Genomic DNA, 21,782 nt, shown 5'->3' with positions numbered 1-21,782 from the left:
CAAACATTGCTCCAAGTGCATAAAAGTGCCAAGTCCTTCAGACATTCCCCTCTTCCTTTTGGCCTTGGAACTCTGCAATGTGAAATTAAATCCAACTGAACTACCAGCAAAGCCTGGGTTTTTTTGTTGTTTTGTTTTGTTTTGTTTTTTTTCTTTTTTAATTCTGGGGCTGTTGACAGCAGATGCTCAGGTTAAAAGTAGTCAACCATCTTGATCAGTTAAATGAGCTTACTGCTGTGTGGGATCAAAAATAATCCACTATTATTTTCATATCTATTACTTTGTCCATGTCATATAAAGCCAGACTCTATTCTTTGTGGCTCAGACATATAAAATTGCCAGCAATGATGTTGTAAGTAAAGAGAAGTTGATCCCAGAGTTTTACCTGCACAGAATTTACAAAGTCAGGTTGCCTTTGAAACAATTCTCCTGTTCAAAAAACTACTTGAAACATGATTTTACACATATTTACACTGGTTTGACACAAGCTTAGCTCCACTGAACTTAGTGATGCCCTTTGATTTATTTCAGCCTTGCTGGGAGAGATCAGCTTAGCCCATTAGGTCTGCAGGCACATATGTAAATCCAACAGCAAAAAAAACCAAACCAACAAACCAAAAAACAGACAGCAAAACATACCACAATTTTGGTGTGTTTTTCCCATGCACAATAGCAATCAGAAGCCTACAAGCAACAACCATGCTGCCCAAACACACAGCAGTGATGGCTCATTTCAGACGCCTGGTGTTATCTGAGGGAGTGCTATGGCACACACGCCTTAGGTGTGGGTCCCAGGCACAGCCACGCAGCAGAGGGAGACCCAACCCTCCCATCTTCCCTAAGTCCCACCTATTTCCAACAACTTTGGTGAGAGAGCATACACAAACCTTGCCCCAGCTCCACTCACAGTTCCTGGGAGATCAGCACTGCTAACACAGAAACAAACAACTCTACTGCTCTTCCAACATCCTGGACCCAATAATCACTGTAATTAAAAATTGTTTAACATTGAAAGTTACAGTGATATGCCAAAAAACAAAACAAAACAAAACAAAAAGTAAAATTTGCAACAAGACAGAGAGTAAAATATTGTCTCCAGATTTCAGATATCAGTTCTTCGGTTTTTTTTTTGAAAACAGCTGTGTCACCCAGGGTGCTGGTGTGGAAAGTCAGCTGGCCCTGCCCTCTGCACCAGGACAGGTTTATCTGCCTGTGCCAAGTGGGAAGGTCCAGCTCCTCTCCGTGTTTGACTCCTACCAGTAAATGGCACTAATGATGTTTTCTGAGAAAGTTGAAAACTTTCTTGGGTTGATGCTTCAAGTTTTAGCTTTCATATTTTTCCCTAGGTGTGTAGTTTTTTTCATATTAAGTGTTAGTGAGCTCTCTTCACAGGGTAGGTAGACAAAACAATTCCTTTTCTAGCTTGATACCAAGGACAATCATTACAGCTTTCAGCCCCAAAAGCATAAAGAACAGTGGACTGAAGAGAGGAAACAAGGAGGATGGGACTTCATAACCTGAAGTAGTGATTGAACAATTAACCCTGATACACAGATGGACCAAAACTTATAAAAGTGTGAGACCTTGTGAGCAGTTGTCCATTTTTGTGACCATTTTGGGTCCATAGTGGGTGTAGCCCTGGCCAGGCTCCTGTACTCTCAAGGTGTGTCCTTTAAGGCCTTTCAATAAATACCTACTTTATTCTTAACTCTGTCTAGGCTCTATTCTAGGTCAGCCTTCTCCAGGCTTCCGAATGAATACTGCAAGATTTGCATCAAAGCTTCCACAGCCATTTGTAAATCAGTGTAAAACTTTGTGCTGTAGGTGTCCAGGAAATCAAAAAGCATTTGGGGGCTCTTAAACACTGATGAACACTCAACATACTAGGAAAACCATGGTAAACCCTTCAGCAGTGCCTGCAAACAGCCCAGCTCCTTCCCTGCTCATTTCAGCAGTCCTTTACATCCTTAGCTTAGACTTTTAAAAACTGTCCTAACATTCCTTGCTGCCCACAATGTTCCAAAGGGAGAACTTCAGGAGGAATACAAATGTCAGACATAGGTATGAACCTTTGCTCCTGTTCTTCTTTGTGTTCCTCCACAGAGTGAAAGGGAACCTGGAATATTCAACACTGGAAAAAAATTGGATTTCTGTTCAGTGTTCCATAGTTTATGGTGGTGAAGGTCTGTGCAGCCATTTTTATTCTATGTCTGAATAGAATTACTTTCATGGGAAGAATGCACATGCTTTCAACATCATTGTAAATTAGATTCATAGTCTATTAAAAGTCATCTTGATATACAAAATCTCAAAACCTGGAAACCCCAAAAAAACTCAAAACAAGACAAGTCTCTCAAGTGGGCTCTGAACTGGCAAAATTCAGAGATAAATATTTCCCTTTCCTTCTTCATTTCAACCTAAAGGATGCTTTGAAAGGTTGAGTTTCACTATCCTTAGTGAGCATAAAAGTAAGCTATTAAATAGACAACTGCTGCTCTTTACTTAAAAAAAAAAGGTAGACAAAGCATGCAATATTTTCCTGTGCTATTTCTTTAGAGTCAATATTCAGTCTGGACATGAGCTGTTTTTGTCAATTAATACTGAGATTGTAGGCTAAATTTTACATATCTGAATGCACAAGTCTAGGAGGGATGCTCCAGCAAGGAAGGCAGCAAGCAAACATGGGCTCGGAGGGAAAATTTTTCTGAGTCAGGCTTTAACAGAAGTTAAAGTCTTTTAACAGACTTTAAGACTTTTAAGTCTTAAACTTTAGCAGAAGTTTAACCAAGCAAGAGGGGTATCCTCACAAACCTTGAAACGTAATATTAAGAACTGTACATCATAGTGCACTTCATTTTTCATAAAATTCCTCATTTTGTGGCTATCTGGCAGGCTGAGGATAAATGTGGGGATTCTAACCATGTTTTTCCCTCATTCATTAAGTGTCTGTGCTCAGGTGATATCTAGAGTTGAATCATTTCTTATGTCCTCAAGAATGGATGGAACTCAGTTGTTGCCACTAAAATAAATGGATGAGTTTGGTATCTCATAAAAATAAAGTAATGTGTGGAAATGAATGGTGAAGCAGCCTGACAAATCTTCCTAACAGCAAAATGAACATCAGCTAAAGTGTTTGGGAGATGCCTGTTCTGGATGTTAAAAATGCTGACTTCCTCTTCTGTTTGACAGTGACATACAACCAAAATGTTTTCCTGAGACAGCAAAACAGTAGAGGAAATTTTAGGCAGAATATTAGGAAAGAAGTTCTAATGGTCAGGTCTACTAGTCTGTGGCATATCCACCCCAGGGAAATGGTGGAGGGAAGCCTAATTGATTGAATCATTTAAAGCTGTGTTGAAGTGAACACTGGAAAATATGCTGCAAATGAAGAACTACCTTGAACTGACAGATCTCTGACTTCTGTCATTCTTCAAAAAGCCAACATCAGTGTCATTTTGGGAGGGATGTATTGCTGTGGCTGGGGAGCCAAAGCTTCAGGATGCCAGATTAGCCACATCTGAGAGCAGCCAGAAGGCACTAGGGCCATGTTGTGTGCAAGTGGGCTCACTGCACTGTGATCATGGAAGTCAGCCTGGAGCTGACACCTGTGCTTGGGAGCAGGCAGCAGCAGCCCTCAGCAGTCCCAACACACACGAGTTCCCTCCACCTCACCCACCTGGGTACCACATGCATGGGACCACAGCACGAAGCTCAGAGCCTCAGGATCAGAGCTGTTCGAGGATTGAGATGGCTTTTGCTTCTTTTAGATTGCAGGACTTTTGGCAGAGATTTTGTTTGGTTTTAGGCTTAATAGGTTTATCTGGAGCTGAAGGGCTCGTACAACTGCTCACCGTGCATCCAATGAGGACACCTTGTTCAAACCAGTAATAAAACCCAGTGCTAGCTGGAGTTTCCAGACTGAAGAACCTTACATTGAAAAGACCCTGTTATGGCTATCCTGAACCTTGGAGGGTCCCATGCTGCTGGGGGGATCAGCAAAGAGATGAGCTCCCAGGGAAGATACAAGACTGCAAAGGCACTGTGTGTCCTGATGGAAAGTTTGAGGTTGGGTGGAGATGTTCAGACTGGGAATAAAGCAAGCAGTCTGGGAACACTGAAGGAACTGCCCTGGCTGTCCTACACCAACCTGATAGAACAGACAGTGGTTACCATTGAGGAAAGCAATTAGAGAAAGGGGAAAAAGCACACCCAGCAAGCCCAGAAATCCTACTATTCGTTAAAAGAGACCATATTAAAAATTATGACACCCCATCACATTATTGCTTTTACAGGAAACCTCTTATAGCTTGTGCAAACCCAGTACTGTCTGTTTCCCTGTGGAATAAAAATAGGGAATGAAAAAGACAGACACATTATATTCCAAAGTTTTCAAGACTGACAGTCGGTTCGGGGATCTGCTAGTTTCCAATCTGCTAGTTAGTTCTCCACACCATCTCTGTGACCCATCACTGTCACCCTGAATAACGACACCTCCAGCCTGCAGAAAGTGCCTTGGGGTTTTCACTGGCAAAAATGAATGAAGCACAAAAATATTTTCAATCAGTACTGGAACAAACTTCACATTGCACAGCTGCAGTGTAAGTGCCGTCCCCCAGAGACCCTCTAGAATTTGATTAAGGTATACGGAAACTTGACTCATATTTTATGGACATTCATTTTCATGATACATTTTTAAAGAGACAGCCTATATTTCCATCCTTTGGAAGAAATTAAGGCTGTTATTTTAAGAGGAATAATATGTTTATAACATGCAGCAGACCTTGATGGCAGCTGAAGCAGCAGCATGGGAGCTGTGGCATTAGCTCTGTTTGGTGGGAGAAGCACCATGAACCATTGTAGAAATCACAGTGATTTAAGTTTTAATTTTTATAAAGAAGAATAAGCAGGAGAAGAATAAGCAGGAGAAGAAGAACTTTAAAGCTGCCATGGGATGTGTACCCCATAGCAGAGCTGAGTGTTCAGCATCAGCAGGCAGGGAAGGAAGCAGGGCTGCATCCTACACCCACTGGCAAAAGCCCAGCCAAAAAAGCTGTGATATGCTCTGGGACAGAAAATGGCACTGAAGAAGGATGTGGTCCCACCTATCTGCCCAGGAAAGAACCTTTGGGCTGACACTTTATCAGACTGAGGGTGAATAAATTAATGAATGGAAAAACACATAAAATGGGCAAATTAATCACAAAGTGGGGTATTGCTTAGCAGAGCACATCTCCTTTAGGGCCATTCTGTGTGCTGTGAGAACTGCCAGCACGTGATGCACTGGCCCCCAAAAAGTGGGGAGCATACAAAAACGGCTTACATGTGGACCTTAACATTTCTACAGGTTATGGAACTCACAAGATGCTCCAGAAACAAAAGCAGGCTCTGCTCCACCTTGTACCTGGGCCCCCAGGGAAAACAGGGAGATTGTTGGGGATTCACACCCCTGGTGACAGCAGAATAAACTCTGTTGTTTGCAGAAAGATGGCGACTCTGTGAAAGACATATTTGGCTAAAACCTCATTAATGCAGGAGGAACACTCTCCATCTGTTTTTATGTAAATAATTTCAAAGTGTATGATTTGTGTAATGTATTTTGTTTGAATTAGTTTTCACCAGTGAGATGAGGATAAAGATTTTCTTTTATATTACACAGCTGGTTTTACTTCTTCTTAGCATCCGATACTTTTATTATTTCTATACAAATTCCTTTACTGCAGGAGATTTATTACTTATAGTAATCTTGCGTGCTGTGAATTTCTTATAGCTCATTCATTTGGTCTTTCATGTGACTACTCTAGACAGGAGATAGAATGAAAAGGAGGAGATCTAAATCTGGTCAGTTTTATGGGGTGGTTCATCAGGAGTCACGCCTGCTGTCTTTTTTACAGTATCCAAGTTTTTATGTACATTGCTCAAATAATGAACTAACTAGTTAACTCAAATAGAGCAGCAGAACCAAATTATTTAATGCATAAAAATCCCTTGGAGATGTTGAAAATTATGAGTCTTCAGAGACAAATACTGTTTTTATTACATAGCCAGACAAGGACCCCTAAACCCACCAGTGCTAATGCAAATAATAAATAACAATGAAACCTGCAGGGGCAGTTTCAGAAAATACATTGATATTGAACACAAAACTGCATGTGTCTAGCTGAGAAATTGGTTGACCACAGCAAAATTTTGTTAAGTGATAGAGCCAATAGCTAATCTCATGTGTTTCCTGGGTTGTTTGTCCAAAATAGAGAGGATAGGAGGAAGGCAATGATATACATTCAGATAATTTTATTTTGGTTATTTCAGAATAAAATGTTTTGATGCATTTATTCAGAAACAACACTGCTTTTATAAGAGGTAATGGCTTTAAACTGAAAGAGAGTGGGTTTAGATTAGACATTAGGCAGAAATTCTTTACAGTGAGGGTGGTCAGGAACTGGAACAGGTTGTCCTGAGAAGCTGTGGGTAGACAGTTCATGGACAGGTTAGACAGGGCTTTGAGTAACATGGTCTAGTGGAAGGTGTCCCTGCCCATGGCAGGGGAGTTGGAACTAGACAATCTTTAAGGCCTCTTCCAACGCAAACCATTCTGTGATTCTGTGATCTTTGCCATAGGATGAGGTGTTTCATGCAGCCCAAAACACGAGCATATGGACTGCGATGTCCTGTCACTTCCTTGGCTGAGCTGCTCTTTACACATAACTATGTGGAGGATCAAAGGTCATTGACAGAAGTCATACAGGTTCAAGTTGTATATACTGAGCCTTCTTTGTGTAATACTAAATTACTGCTCCTCCACCTAGAGGAATATCCCCACAAGATTATGTTGCCTGCCTTATGAGTCTACTTGATATGTATCAAAATAGCATTTGTAAATGATGTGTGTGAGAGGCTAGCGGGGGAATGTAAAGTAAGCATTGCAGAGGTATAGCAGCAGGGCAGCACCACTTAAAACACACTCAAGAGATTAGGGAGTGTAAGCAATTCCTAAGTATCACCTGCACTGATCTCTACAAATAAGCAAGAGCAGTGAGATAGACAGATAGAGAGAGGCAGACATGACACAGGAACCTTTTTCATTTCAGTCTGAGCCCTGACTGTGCAGGGGATGGATTCAACAGTGGGAAAGTGAAAGGCTGAGGATGGCAAACTAATGCTCTCTTGCTGAAAGATGGAACCCACAAAGTCTCTGTACCACCCATACCACCCATTTCACGGGCAAAACCCAACTCACTTCATCCCTGAAAGCCTTTGGACTTATTTCTGTGTATAGCCTTTTTTCAGGTTAAAGTATAAATCTGCCTCTGAACCTACAGTAGTCTGGGGAAAGATACCTGGCATCTTACAGAATCAAAGACCTGTTAAGGCTGAAACAGACCTCTAAAAATACTAAGATCTCTAAAAATACCAAGATCTTGAACCATTCCAACCCCTACACATGGGGCACAGGGTCACTGAGCATCATAAGGTATGCAGCTCCATTTCCACTTTGGGCTACTGTGGGACCAGTATCAAATCTTATTTAAATCCTCCATGTGTGTGTGTGTGGTACAGAGGGGATGCAAACCATGGAATTGACACTGCATCTCAAAAGCCAAGGACTGAAACAGGCTGAGTAAAACCAGTTTTCCCTCATTTCTCTCTTTGGTTTTAAGTGAACAGATTGAACACTATTAAGGCAGTCCAGTTAAAGTAAATGGTATAGAGCAGTGTAAAATTCAAGCTATGTCAGAAGGAAATATGCAAAAATTGTTTCTGGGCATTATCTGTTACCTTTGCCTGCTGAAAAGACTTGGTGACTAGACTGGATCACTATATAGACATACTGGATGTGACCTTGATTTTCAAAGTTTTTCAAAAAAACCCAACCAAGCAGGCAATTACTGAAATACCTTAAAACAATTAAAATTAAAAGCAAACCATTATTTCTCAATTTTTTGATGAGAAATGCAGTTCAACTTGCAGTTTCTTTTTGTTTCCTTTACTTATACCGCTAAAAATCTAGTAATTTGAGTACTTTGAGTACAGCCACTGGAGGCCATTGGATCAATAAATAGGTGGATTTGCCTAATGAGTTACGGCACTCTTGCCACAGGTCTATCATCAAGCTATGTTAGACAGGAATCAAGAAAGAGAAGATGACTTTGTTAACTTACAGTGTATGCTGCATTATTGTACAACTCCCTTGTTGTGGGGAATATTTTTGATCTCAGCTTCTATCAGCTATTACAGTTAAGGGCAGAAGAAGAAATACATGGAGCTTCCTGAAGCCTCCTTTGAGCCAGAAGAATAAATCAAGGTATATTTATTTTTTAAGAATTAATTTTGTTTCTTGTCTGCCCTCAGTATTGCCACAAGAACATTGTGATTTCTTCAAATTGTTGTTTTGTCCACCACATTTATCATAGTCCTTATAGGTCTGCTTCTGTTCTACAGACAGGTCATTAACCATTGACAGCAGTTGATAGCTGGTACCCAAAATTCATCCTGTACTCACCAATTGACTCCGTCCTCTAAATCATGTGGTGTAAATAACTCCGCACTCCAAACTCGGGGACACAGGAAACAAGCTGCTCCTCCAAACAAGATGATAACTTTCAGTAATAACCTTGACAAGCTGAAGAGTGAGGCAGCATGGGCTGGAGCACCATCTGCTGGCATCCTCTCTGCTCACTGCTCCTGCTTTTTGTTGCTCCCTCACAATCCTGGACACACAGTTTATTGCACCCAGAGAACAAGGTGGCCAGGGGTCCTTGCCCACCCTTCCTTTTGGAGCACAGGACACGGTGGCAGCCCTGGGGGATGCAGGAAAGGACAAAAGAGTGGGTTTTCTCCTCACCAAAGAGTGGCAGGAGCCCAGGGGGCTGCAACAGCCCCAGGAGCATGGCCTGGAGCTGACACTCTATCCTCACACTCTGTGACCGAGCACAGGGGAATCTTGCCACCACTGCTGGAGAGCCAAACGTCTCCACAAAAACAACTGCAAATTGCAGTGTGATCAACTCTCAAACACATAATTTTTGGCTTTCTGGGTACTGCTGACCTTGCCTGAGGCCTTCCCTGAGCAGAGCGGAATAGATGTTTGCAAGGGTGATTGACTGCCAGAAGAATTAAATATGGTTTTGGTTTGTTTTTGGGGTTTTTTTGGGGTTGGTTTTTTTTGTATTTTTTTTTTTTTTTCCAGTTCATCACCCTGTAAAACATCCTTTCAGTGTCTGGTTTTGTAACTGTCCGAGGACAGTCACATATTTTCCCTTTCCCCACATTAGATGCTGCGAGCTCAGTTCACGCATGGATTTCTTGCCACAGGCATTCCGTAGAGGACAGAAGGGCCCAAGCAGCTGTGGAGGAATCCTGGCTCATGTGGAGGTCTCCACAACTTGGAGCATCCACAGGTGCCAAAAGAAACTTTTTACATGGCCACATTTTCTATTTAATAGTCACTGGATAAAATACACAAATACACACATACACACACACACACACACATGAGGAACTGCAAAGGAGAGATCAGCAAGAATGATCTCAAAAAAGTGACCTGTGTGGTCACTCAGAGCACCCTTGAGATACAAAAACTGAGAAAGGGGAAAGTAACTACCCTGTCATGCAGCATGGAGAAACCTCACATTGTTCTCTGTGCCTCTGGGAATAGGACAAAGTATGGAGAGCTCAGTTTGCCAGGAAAATGTTCAGATTGAAGACCTTCCAACAGGACAGATACTAGAGCACTACAGCAAGCTGCATGTGGGGTCTCTATGGCCAGGACCAAGTCAGGCTTTTCTCAAGAATGAGGGAAGAGTAACTGACCTTGCCCCAGTGCACAGGGGTGGATCTTGAAATCCTTTTCCAGCTGTGTCTTCCAGCTTTAGTGTCCTGGGAGCAAATTCATACACCCCTGGTGCAGACTCACCCAAAAGAAACACATTTGTCCTCATAGAAGCACATCTTGGATGTCTGGAGATTAGGGGAAACTATAGATGAAGTTAGGAAGCAGATGAAAGTGGATGTTCAGAGTTACAGGTTTAAATTTAGACAGAAATTAGGATCAAATTCTACTGTAGCATCTTAAGCATTTTTTCTCCCACTTTGCAGCTGAACTTTGGTCCTCCCTACCACAGTCTCATGAGTAATATTTATGAAGACTTGGTCAATGTCTAAGCATGCTCAACGCCATAACATTTTAGGGCTGTATTATTATGCATTATTCCTCTACACATTCTGAACCTTATAAGCAATATATGGCTCAAAAAATTCAGGTGCCATTTTAGATTCCAACAGGCAGACAGAAAGTTTGTCACGTTAGAATGGACAATAAGGACCTTGTCTGCATAAAACTGAGAATTCCCATGGTGAACTAGATGTGAGAGGAATGAGAAAACAAGGAAAATTTTAAGGAAAGATAGCAGACTGAATTAAAGACTAAGTTTCAAATGTTTCCAAGCCTCTGTCACTAGCATCAGTGCACTTAATAGAAATCATGCTAATATGCAAATGTTTTCAATTAAGTTATTATCTTTTCATATTTTATTTGTTTATTTAGTCATGGTGCTAACAGTAAAAATATCTTTTCAGCACAGGGCCTTCGGGGATATTGAAGAAAGTTCCTTTATTGTTTCAGGCGGATCCTGAGAATAGCATATATGTTTTATGTAGATGTGGCAGACCAGTGAAAGCATTTCCTCACAAGATGCACAAATCCAACATTTTGTATTTTGTTCTCATGCAAAGGCATAACGGGATAAAAAAGTTATGAAAGACACAGAGCAGCAAGTTAGGAAAAATCCTATAGTCAAGCACCACAAAGAGCCAGATAAGCCTCTTTAAATCAAGTCTTCCTAACTTGCCTTCTAGATCCTGGTATGTAACTGACACCATCTCACACTCTCACCTGTTTGGGTATAAGACTGGAAGAAAAACGCATACTTCATCTTTGGATTTCCCCCTGCATGCAGAACCACATGTGCGCCTCAAATGTGTCCCTGGTTGAGGATTAAATTTTAATCTGCATTTTAAAGCACATGTGGTGGTGATTGAAAAAAATTGGGGAAGAAACATTGCTGTAACCACAAGCTATTTAAAATGTTGACTCTTTGAAACTGTCCTGAATGCTGTAGAGCTGGATTAACCCAGCTGGTGAGGTAGATTAATATGCTGCATGTGGCTGATGTGCTCATACACCTGGTAAATTATGTACATATATACACAGTACACAATGCTAGTGACATATTTAAGAAAAAGAAATGGCAGGAATTTTATCCAAAGTACAGAAGCTTCTCCAGATTTCTTTATTATGTGCAGATCTATACAAGCAAAATGTGTTTGAACTCAGTGATTGTCAAGATGGCAGCATGAGAAAGCTTTGTTGTGATGATGCACAACTCAGTTTTTTCTGAGTAAGGGAAGTCTCTGGTGATTAATAATTTATTGAAAGCATACCAGGCTGCTAGCTACACATTTCAATACTGTGAAAGAAGAACTTGTGTAAAACGATCACCCTGTATCATCTGTATCCTGCCAATATGCAGGCTACACAGCTGACCCCTGAGTATGAAAAAGCACGGAATGTAAAATTTGTCACATAAGCCTATGCCTTGAGATAGTGCTAGTTTTCTATTTCTCTGGACTGCATCAACACTGTAATAAAAACAAACCAAAGTCTAAGGAGGCCACAAATGCCACATTCTGTCTGCTGTGCTGATGAAACTTTTAATTACAAAATGAGTGAAGCTAGTTAAACTCCATAAAACCGGTGATTGTGTTGGCCTAACGCAATTACAGTTCTTGCAGAAACATACCTTTCTGCTAGCTCTTTCTCCTTTCTCTTCAGCATATTGCTCAAGAAGCACAGAACCATAGAATTTTTAAACTCCACAAAATATAATTTGCATCACTGGATTTGTGATGCCATTGTTAATGGCCAAGATCAATAAACTATTTAAGTGTGTCAGTATGCTTTTCTGGCTGCCCGTAGGTATGAAATAAACCCAGTTTCTGCTGTAGCCTTGTGAACTGGAGAAACTGAGTGTATTGGAATAAATCCATACACATTCACTGGAAAAGTGTGGAGTCTATCTCTGAAAGCACACTTTCAAAATTGCTAGCTATTGAACGGGATCAGTACATAAAATGCATCACATTCATTTTCGGTGATATTATGTCATTCTCAGAAATGGGTTGAGCTCTACGTGTCTCAAGTTCCAAATAATATCTTTGGTCCTGTAAATTTTCTGCATGATTTTGTAATAGCAGTGTCCATCAGTGAACTCAGATTCAAGTGTGCTAAAGTTGTGAGTCTTAAATTCATAATTCATGAAAACAGAACACTGCAAGACCTTGAAATAAATGTGTGAATAAAAATATTCCCTAACAGAAGCTGCATGGATTTTAAAGTTACAAAATGAGCACACCTCTGGACAATTCTTTTGTACTGAGCTATTAGATGCTAAGGAAAGTAACTAGTTTAAAACTTCTTCATGAATGATGAACTTCTCATATGAATGTCTGTTATATTGTATTTCTATGCTGCACAGTTGCATAGAGAGGAAAATCATGTAGTGTACTGGAACACATGTTAACAAAGCAAGGCATTGGCTGTACAAGGCATGGGGAAAGCAAAGACACTATCAATTTTGAGTCAGCTAAATACCTTTTGAAGTTTTTCAAACCAGATAGCAGAACAGATCCTGAGAAAGCCAGGCACCTGATAAGAAACAATGACTAGAATATCATCCAACAACAATAGCCAAATTTCTGCAGGGATAACAGACCAGGCTCCCACCCAGAAGTAAATCAAGCAGTGTCAGGGAACATACTGTTGTAACAGTCCCTGCTTGTTGTCTCAAACAGTTCCTGGGCATAAGGGAGAGAGATTTCTGTCTCTACATTGTCTTGGTGCACCCACGTTTACCAGTGTGCATCTCCCAAAAGCACACCTCTTGCTCTAACTGCTCCTATAAGGACTCTCTCTGGCATTGCAGCAAACAGGTTGATGAAAAAACAATGAAAAAGAGCCTGAGATCAAAAGAAGATGATCTTTTTAGGAGTTCCTCCCATATTTGCTGCAGTTTCATGTCACAGATATTTCTGGAGAAGTGAAATTCTCTGAAACAGAGGGCAGAGAGCTAGCTTTTGTCAATGCACTCAACACTCCAACCCTCCGGCCCCACTGTGCTTGTCAGCTTCCTTCAACAGCTTTTGCAGGTGCTGAGGAGGGACACTGCATGTTTCACTGTGAAAGGAGCATTATGCACTGAGGCTGTGTCCACTTCCCCCAAAGCACCTGGTGGCCCTGCATGAGGTGCTGAGAGTAGGCAGAAATGCTGCAGTGATGAGTGGATGGTGCCTACTGCCATTGCCTGTGTTTCTGGGATGAGTTGCCAAGCTGTAGGACACCCCAGGACTGCACTCCCCCAGAGCTCCCAGGCAGGGGTGGTGCTGGTGTTACCCTTTCAAACCAAAGGGAGGCACAGCTGCTGTCATCAGTGCAGAGCCAAGGACTGCAGGAACCGCCTCTGACTGCAACACCTGATTCCCCACTTGATCACACACACACACACTGAACCACAAGTGACTCCAAGACAGCACCATAAACAATCGAAAATCAGAACAAATAGGACTGAGATCTCTACAAGCCTTAGTGTTTTGAGTAGCTCACAAAAGAGTTTCTTTCCACTTCAGCCTGGTACCAGCAGAGCTTGCCTCTCAAAATCAGAATCTTGTTTTGTTCCACCATATATGTAGGCTTTGAGCTGATTTTTTTTCCCCTTGAAAACAATCAGCACAAATTGAAGGCATCTCAGGCACGTGCTGAAGTACAAACAACTTTAAAGCTACGTGTGGAGGGCCTAGCTACCTCCTCACCCTAGCTATTCAGTTCTGACACATTTCCAAGTGCAGAAACACCAGGCAGAGCTGAAATGCTGAAAACCAGCTAAACCCACTTTGTCTTGGGAACATGGATAATTGTTTTCAAGGTCTTTTTGTGTCATCTGAAATTCATAACTGTCTTCATATCCAATATACCATTTGAATGTGCAGTTTATTTCTACTAAATACCAGTTTGCCACAGCTGAAGCCCCTTAAGAAAAAACCCTGTTAAATCATGGCTTACCTGAATTCTGTTTTCCCTATGGTACTACACAGAAAAGAAATATGTATGGCAAAGTACACACTGCAGCTGGCAGATAAATGAGGCTTGCTGTAGTATTTTAGTGGTGAATCTTGGGGCCAGCCCATCATCATGTAAATCCACACTCCTTTGTTGGTGTGGTTTTGTAGGAACCTGGTACCATTAATGTCTCCCCAAGTCCAACAAAACAGTTCATCAGTGGGGAACCCACCAGTCCTGCTTTGCAAGTGAAAGACTCATCATGAAGTCTTTCAATATAAGCAGGCTATTTAAAAATGGAATTTGTGGCAGTCTGCAAGAGACTTCTGTAATTTCAATTAGGCTTCTTTGGAATGGGCTATCTGAGAAAAGTATGGCTTTGGAAAATAAAGGCTTTATCTACTTATTAGCAAGTCAATAAAAGCCATGAAGACTCCAAACTTCTGCTTTGGCTTTGTGTGCCTTAACAGACCAAACAACCTAGCTTCATTTGAAACTGGTTTCAAATTACTTGCAGATGGCTGGATGCAGATGAAAGACTGCATAAAGGTGTTCCTTATTCTATTCTCTACTCCCTAGACTATTGGGCTATGTGCTGACACTTGGATGCTTGTTTTACAATATCATTTGACATGTGGGATTTATGTGTCAAAATTTCATTTAAAGCCAAGAAAATGTCAACTAGCAACTACAGAGAAGCAGCAAAAGACTGTGCTTTTCAAGACAGAAGTCAGTGAGTTGGACACTGCCAAGTCTTAACCCTGTACCAAGCACACACAGACAAAAATTTGACCCAACTGCCAGCAAACTAAGATTCCTTTGGTGTGTTCTGCTGAGATTCCATTACTGCCTTTATCATTAAGAAAATAATGTAATAAAATAAGACCTTTTCCCTGAATGCATTAATAAAGATAACTTGTTGGTCAAGCTCCAAAACCACTGGAGCCACATTTAATTTACTGCCTTTATGGATTTAGGATTTGGTTTGCTGCTATGTTCAGTCCACTGCAACAACATAATGGGAAACTGTAATGGCATGTTTAAAAGAGAGGGTTTATAATTTATCACTGAAGGTTTAAAATGTCTTGTGCAGACATCCACAATTAAATGCTACCAAAAATGGGCTTTTCACATGGTTTCACCACAGCTCACCAAAGAGGAAAGTGTGGAAGAGCCAAATAATCATCAATAAAACTTTTTATGCCAGTCACCTTATGCCAGTTTGGTGCAAAGAACAACTAAAATAGCTTCTGAGGGCTTTGCAACCCCATTTTGCTAATTCTTATGTCGAGTGACTGTGACTTCATAAAATATCAGACACTATACTGCTTTATTCCCATTCAATAAAAATAATGAGTTATGTAAAGGTCCTTCTGATATCTTAAGAATAGCTGCTCAGAAAGGCACTGGTATTTTGTGCATGCCTAGTTTAGACAGTGGAGGCTTTTCCATCACCAACACATGAAGCACTGAGAAAACCAGAGTACCTGTGAGGTGGAGTACCATGCATGAAAGAGATAAAGGTGGCATACCACAAGAAGAGCAATGCTTATTAAGGGCCTGATTCTGCAGCCTCCCACACTGAGCAGAAACTGCTCCAACAGCTGCATTCTCTTGGGTTTGCTGCTGCCTTGTGATACAGGAAAAATGGGAAATTAAGCATTGGCTATTTTGAAATGTCCCTTACTCTAAAGGACAACATTCTTCAGAGTGAGGTTTTCTAGCAAAGCCTGAATGGTTAGACATAAACTGGCATGGCTTTGGCTCACAGGCAAAAGATGGGCTCGAGGTCCTCTCCAAAAGCCTTGTGCTTTCCCCTCCTCCTGCTGGGACAGCAGGACCCTCCTCTTTCTCCTGCTCAGGCTTTAGGAGCTGGCAGCAGGAGCTCGGCCTTTCCATGGCTGAGCAGTCTCTCATGACACCATGACATGGTCCAACCCCTGGCTGAGAACACATAAAAGCCCCAACAGAGGGTTATCATCAATGCCACATGGTTCATTTGGATTAATTTTAAGTTTGCAGAATATGGTAAAGAATATCTGAAAAATTATTTCAAGTTCTCTTAGGAAATGCACCCAGCTCTATACTTTGAGGCAAGGTAGAAAGGAATTTGCCACTTTAAATTTACCATCAGGACTGATTAAATGTTTTGCAGGTTGTGTTGAATAAGGCATTCTTCCACTCAGGTGACAAAAAAGGCCCTATTCAGAAAATGCAGCTTGTCCAGAGACTAGCTCTTACTGCAGAATTAAACAAACACATTTTTTATTTGTGTTTAAGAGTTTCCATTTCTGTAGCATTTGCCAAAAGACTGAAGAGGTCTGTGATGTGTAATTTACTACTCAGTGATTTTAAAGATGAATATTTGGATTCTCATTGATATTTGGTTTTTATTAGCTCATTTTGTTACCAGGGAGGTTTCCACAAGCAGCTTTATATAAACTCAATCTATTTTCTTGTTCTGTCCTCGGATACAGTAGGTCTTGCTTCAGGAAGAATTTGGAAACAAATGCTCTGGGGTTTTTTGGTTTCCTTTACTTTTCTTCCTCTCCACAGCTCACGCTTATACTTTCTATTAATTCCTTGCTGAAGGTAAATTCTTTATTGCTGAGATTTCTGACAGTAGTTTGGGGATTCCTGTTCCTCCTCCTCCTTGCAGACCTGGAGAGCCAGGCTCCCCAGAGCAATGGGGGGCACTGCCTGCACCCTCACTTTTCACATCCCAAAACCTACTTGAAGCCTATGGGTTTGTGTCTCTCACAGGGGCCCACCATGGCCAGTGAGAGAAGCTGAGACCCTGAACAGCCAGATCACACCAGGGCCCTTTGGACCACATCAGCTTTATTACCACATGGGTGCTGTAAAATCCACCATGGCCAAAGCAGCGTTTAGGAACCTCTAAGAAGTGAAAGTCCACAAAAAGTCCTGAGAGCCATAAAATCGTGCTCAGATCAAATTTAGAAGTTGAAATCCAAAATATGAATCCTGCCAGCCCGTGCTCAGCAGGCAGCTGACCCTTCTGGGAGCACCAGGACCTGGATGACCCCTTGATAAGGGCTGAGTATGGTCCTCCTGCCCACACGGGGTGCTGCCCAAGCCTTGGCAGCTCGTCAAGCTTAAGCCAAGTCAAGGCCCACAGACAAGACCCCAGTATGATGGTCACCCCACTGGATGCCCAAGGACACGCCCCATAGGAGATTTCAGAACAGGACTTTTCACAAAGTACAATATGAGCAATGCTATTGAGAGGTGGGCAGGGGGAGGCGACACACCTTTACACAACAGCCGAACAGCTGGAACGCTCTGCCAAGGAGCAAGCAAATCCACTTCATTTCCTCCTCCCTGTGGAAGGCTTACAGCTCACCAGGTCCCCTGATTGTGTTTCACCTGGGCACCTAATCAAACAAACCGTTCATGAAGTAAGAGCTGACTGAGCAATATTTCAAACCCTGCAGCTCTATGTACAATAGAAGTTGTTTTAAAATTACTTGCCAAATTAGCTCAAGCGAGCCAGAAGCATGAAGTCCTAGCCAAAGCCCTCAGTGCAAGTCTGCAAGTTGAAATAAAACTTTTAGGGCTCTTGAAAGAACAGGAGATGAGGGAAATGGCATTCACATTTATTACAGAAATGTAATTCATAATCCCAGTGGTGGGAATGTTAATGCCTTATGATTAATGACAGCGATTTCTTTGTGAAAGCAAAAAGATCTCTGGAACTGAGGACACTACAAAGAGCAAATGGAACGCCCTGTAATCATGGCAATGATTCAGAAAAGCAGATAGATATGTGCCCTACCTTAAGTACCTGCTTAAGTGCTTCACTGCCTAGGGCTGTGCTTCAGTCAATGTGTTTTTTTCCTGTACTAACATTTGTCTTGCCCTTTTTCTTAGTGGATGCATTCTGTTTTTGCTTCATTTAATTTTCAAGAAAAATAGCTTTCAAATATGGCTAAAAAAAATTTCAAATATTTATTCACTAATGTTTCTTATCTGCCATCAATAATCCATGCAAGAACTGCTTCTACAAATTAGCACTGACTTAAGTATGTCTACCATCCCAAACAAAAAGCATGTGTATTCCAACAAAATACCTCTGAACTCCTCTCTTGACATCAGATATTTTCACCCCAAAATTGGTTCACCTCTAATTAATTTCTCCTCCCCTTTTTCTTCACATTTGCCTGTAGTATAGAAAGGCTGTGACAGGCAGAACAAGACAGTACCTATACTATTCCGTGGGTATTCCATCGTGGCATGGGAACCACTACCTATTTGTCACTCTGTTCATAGAAAGTGAGGTTAATTAACTGTCACAGACACACACAAAAATAAACTGTAGGATGAAAAGACATCCAGAAAAGTTTGAATTACAAACTTACATCCATGGGCTGTGCAGCTTCCTATTAGTGATAAATCCTTGAATTCTTACAAACAGGTAACTTGGCACTGAGCATACACCTGTCTGAGAAACAGATGCTCTCTAGGCCTGAGGTTCTAAACTCACACCATCTTTCAGTCAGTCTTGTACAAGAGCTACAATGACTTTTTAATTGAACGGGAAAATGGATTTTTCCACAGTTTCAAATGTGAGAAGTATGTGTCATTGCTCATTTGCAGAGAAGGACTGCTAAACACCTGCAAAGTCTTCAAAAGAAAGTGCCCAGAAATCTAAGCAGAGTGATTTCATTGTCATCTCTGGGACCTCAGCAGTAAAGCCAACTGTGACAATTCAGGTAACTAAAGAATTCTCCTATGAATAAGAATGCTTTCAGATTAAGAAGGGATAATTTATCTCTACTTGCTGCTCCACTGTGGTTACTTCAGCTACACTCCCACACTCAGAATCACAACAGAGGGTGACTGCTGGCAACTGACAGCCTCCCCCCACACCCCCACCCCCCCAAAAAATAAAATTATTTATAGCAGGGAGTGGGCAGGGAAGAGAGGAAGGAATACAATTGTTAAAACATAGGCTCTACTCAGAAACTGTTTTGGTTTCTTTTCTTTTCCCAAGTAATATACATTGGAATCTCAAGTAAATGGAGTGTGTAATTCCTTGTGAAATGGACAGAGTTGACACAGAAACAAGTACTCTGAAACACAAACCAGCACATGCACAGAAACACATATATGTCTGTTTTGTACTCACACACAGAAACTGAGATTCTTTTTATCCAGTTAACTATATATTTTCCCCCAACATCTTTCTAAACTTTCAAACCCTTAATTTTTAATTAAGAACATTTTTAATTTTTTAATTCTTTTTAATTATTTTTTTTTTTAAGGAAAAAGCCACAGCAGACTTGTGGTAGGCTTCTGGAGTGCAATTACCCAATTCCACAGCACCAGTCCCTTTTCTTTTTGGATGGCAGTCACAGCCTCCAGATGCCAATGTACTGAGGCTAATTTTTTCCATCAGCAACATCTAGCTATTTGGCAGGCAGATCTAGAATTTTTTCTGGCTGCCTCAGAGCAGTTAAATGGCAGCACTTTCCATATATTGCCTGGGAAACTGATTTACCTGGGTGGTATTTTAACCAATGTTTTACCTTGCCCATACATTTTGTGCAATGGTTTCCTACCAATAAACATGCCTGTGAATTATCTTCACATTAAACTTCCACAAAGATGTATTTTTATTTGTAGTCAGAATCCTGTGCTTAAATGTTCTTTCATGATTCACAGGCTCCTGTGGTCACAAAACCAGGGTACCAGGATTCCTGAACTCCTGTGTGGAGGGACAGTGGAAGCCATGCAATTAATCTCCTCAATTCAACAGTCAACCTGAGAGACAAAAGCGAAATGGTTTCAGCCTCTGATCCCAATTTCAAATTGCATTTGTTTGCAGAATATTTCCCTTCTCTCTTCCCTTCCAAGTGAAAAGCTATTTTTTTTTTAAAAATTTGCTTAATAAATGTTGAGAAAAGGTGCGGGTTTTTGTTTCCTTTTTTGTTTCTTTTCCTGATCAGAAGCATTTATGGAGTTTTATATGAATTCACAGGAAAAATTATCCTGTTATCTTAATTTCTTTTCCATAACACGTCATGAACTTCATATTATACCATACAGATCATCCACAAATGAATATTTGTGTTAAGTTCACATATATTTCTAAAACCACAAATACATAAACATAATGCATGCTATCAGGTACCCAGCTTAAAAATACAGCTCACTTGAAAATATACAATGCCTAAGCTGAGTGACACAAAACTGGACCTCAGTAAAAGCGAGTAGAAGACACAGTTCCAGCTGGGAGAAGGGTAAGACTGAAAGGAGAATTGAGGCTCTTGGTGCCCATGTGGGACTGGATCAATGGCACAGACCTGGGGATGCTCAGGCTAAGCACCAAGACAAAGATTTTTTATGACATACCTAAATGTCATCCAACTTGTCTGTGGAGGAGGGAGATACTCAAGATCAGACCAGGAAGTGCCTGCTGGAAAAGTTTTGGGTTTAGCTGCTGTTGCAGTATGAAAGGGAAGAGCATCTGGGTGGTGCATGAGCCCACACCTCCACCACAGTTCTGTGAACCCATGACTCCAGGCTTGCTCTCCTGACTGTCCTCACCTCTTTCTTTCACCAGCATTTGACTCCCTTACAAATGCGAGATGACAGGCCATTGCTAACATCCCCTGCAATCAAAGCATCCAGCACTTTCCAGGGAATGATGAACGGTAGTCTCTCCTCAAAGTAAGCCAACAATCTGCTGCTGTTCAGCTGAACGCTGGATGTCTTTCCCTGAGCTGAGTCACAGTGATTAAGCCTTCTGCCGGCTTGTCTATTAAACCTTTGCATTTTAATTAGGGGACTGGGAGGAGAGCTGTTTTCTTTGGAAGTGGAAGGATATAATTTTCATTTTTTCCCTCTGGTGTTCCTTCCTCTTGGGAAAGTTCCCCCGTGGAGCTTAAGTGTGGATAATTTGCTGTCTGCGTCAGGAAAAGCATCATGTGTGGAGCGCATATTCCAGAGGGCAAAGCGTCCCTTGGCTGCAGGACACGTGCCCCAGAGCAGGCAGGTATCCCTGGAGCAGGGGCAGCTCTCCCCACTGCCCACGATGGAAGTGCTTGCCCTTTTCACTGCCTGTGCACTGCTCCAAGCAAAAACAATTCTCCTACTTGTCCTTATAGAAACAGGTACCTCTGTGCATCTGTGCTGTGTGGTTGCAGAAAATGTCATGTTAAAGCACCAGTGACCTGATGTTCATGTGCACTCAGAACCCTCCAGAGCCTTCCATCACTGCAGGGTTGGCTTTACAGTTTGTGATGGGCTCTCTCCACGTGAGAAACAGGTTCTTCATCACAGCACTGTTCCTTCTGTGCATCTTCTGTAATCCCAGCTGGTGGCGGTCCTGTCAGAGCCTTCACAAGAGCTGTGCCTGCCTCCCCTGGAGGTGATGACAAGCCACATGAATGACCACAAGAACATTTTGTCTCATTCCTCTGCCTGGAGCCTTTCTCCTCTTCACCCAAAACCACAGACTTACCCAGAGCTGGGGAATGGAGATGAAGAACTAAACCACATTTGGCTCTGTGTCTGAAAAAAACATAGCAAGCAGACACATTTTGTAAAAAGTAGTAAACAATCAATTTTTTTAGGACTGAATGCATCAGAAGGACAAGAAATACCTCTTGAGCTTTCTCTGGAGTTACATTTCATATCCATTACTGACATG

The 21,782-nt window shown here is 41.5% G+C and overlaps 1 protein-coding gene across 2 annotated transcripts in view; it reads right to left on the bottom strand.

Annotated features, from left to right (window-relative positions):
• Positions 1-19,719: 19,719 nt before the first annotated feature.
• Positions 19,720-21,782, bottom strand: part of DCHS2 (dachsous cadherin-related 2) — a 135,629-nt gene continuing 133,566 nt past the window's right edge. For both annotated transcript variants that reach the window (XM_086891251.1, XM_086891252.1), the window contains exon 20: positions 19,720-19,891. In XM_086891251.1, coding sequence (XP_086747377.1) covers positions 19,887-19,891 — 5 coding nt within the window. In that variant the 3' untranslated portion in view covers positions 19,720-19,886. The remainder of the gene's footprint in view (positions 19,892-21,782) is intronic.

The sequence above is a fragment of the Cyanistes caeruleus genome, chromosome 5 (genome assembly GCF_971803275.1).
Source record: "Cyanistes caeruleus chromosome 5, bCyaCae1.hap1.1, whole genome shotgun sequence".
Lineage (NCBI taxonomy): Eukaryota > Metazoa > Chordata > Aves > Passeriformes > Paridae > Cyanistes > Cyanistes caeruleus.
Note: the sequence above shows the minus strand (reverse complement) of the source record. Positions and strands in the feature narration are given on the sequence as shown.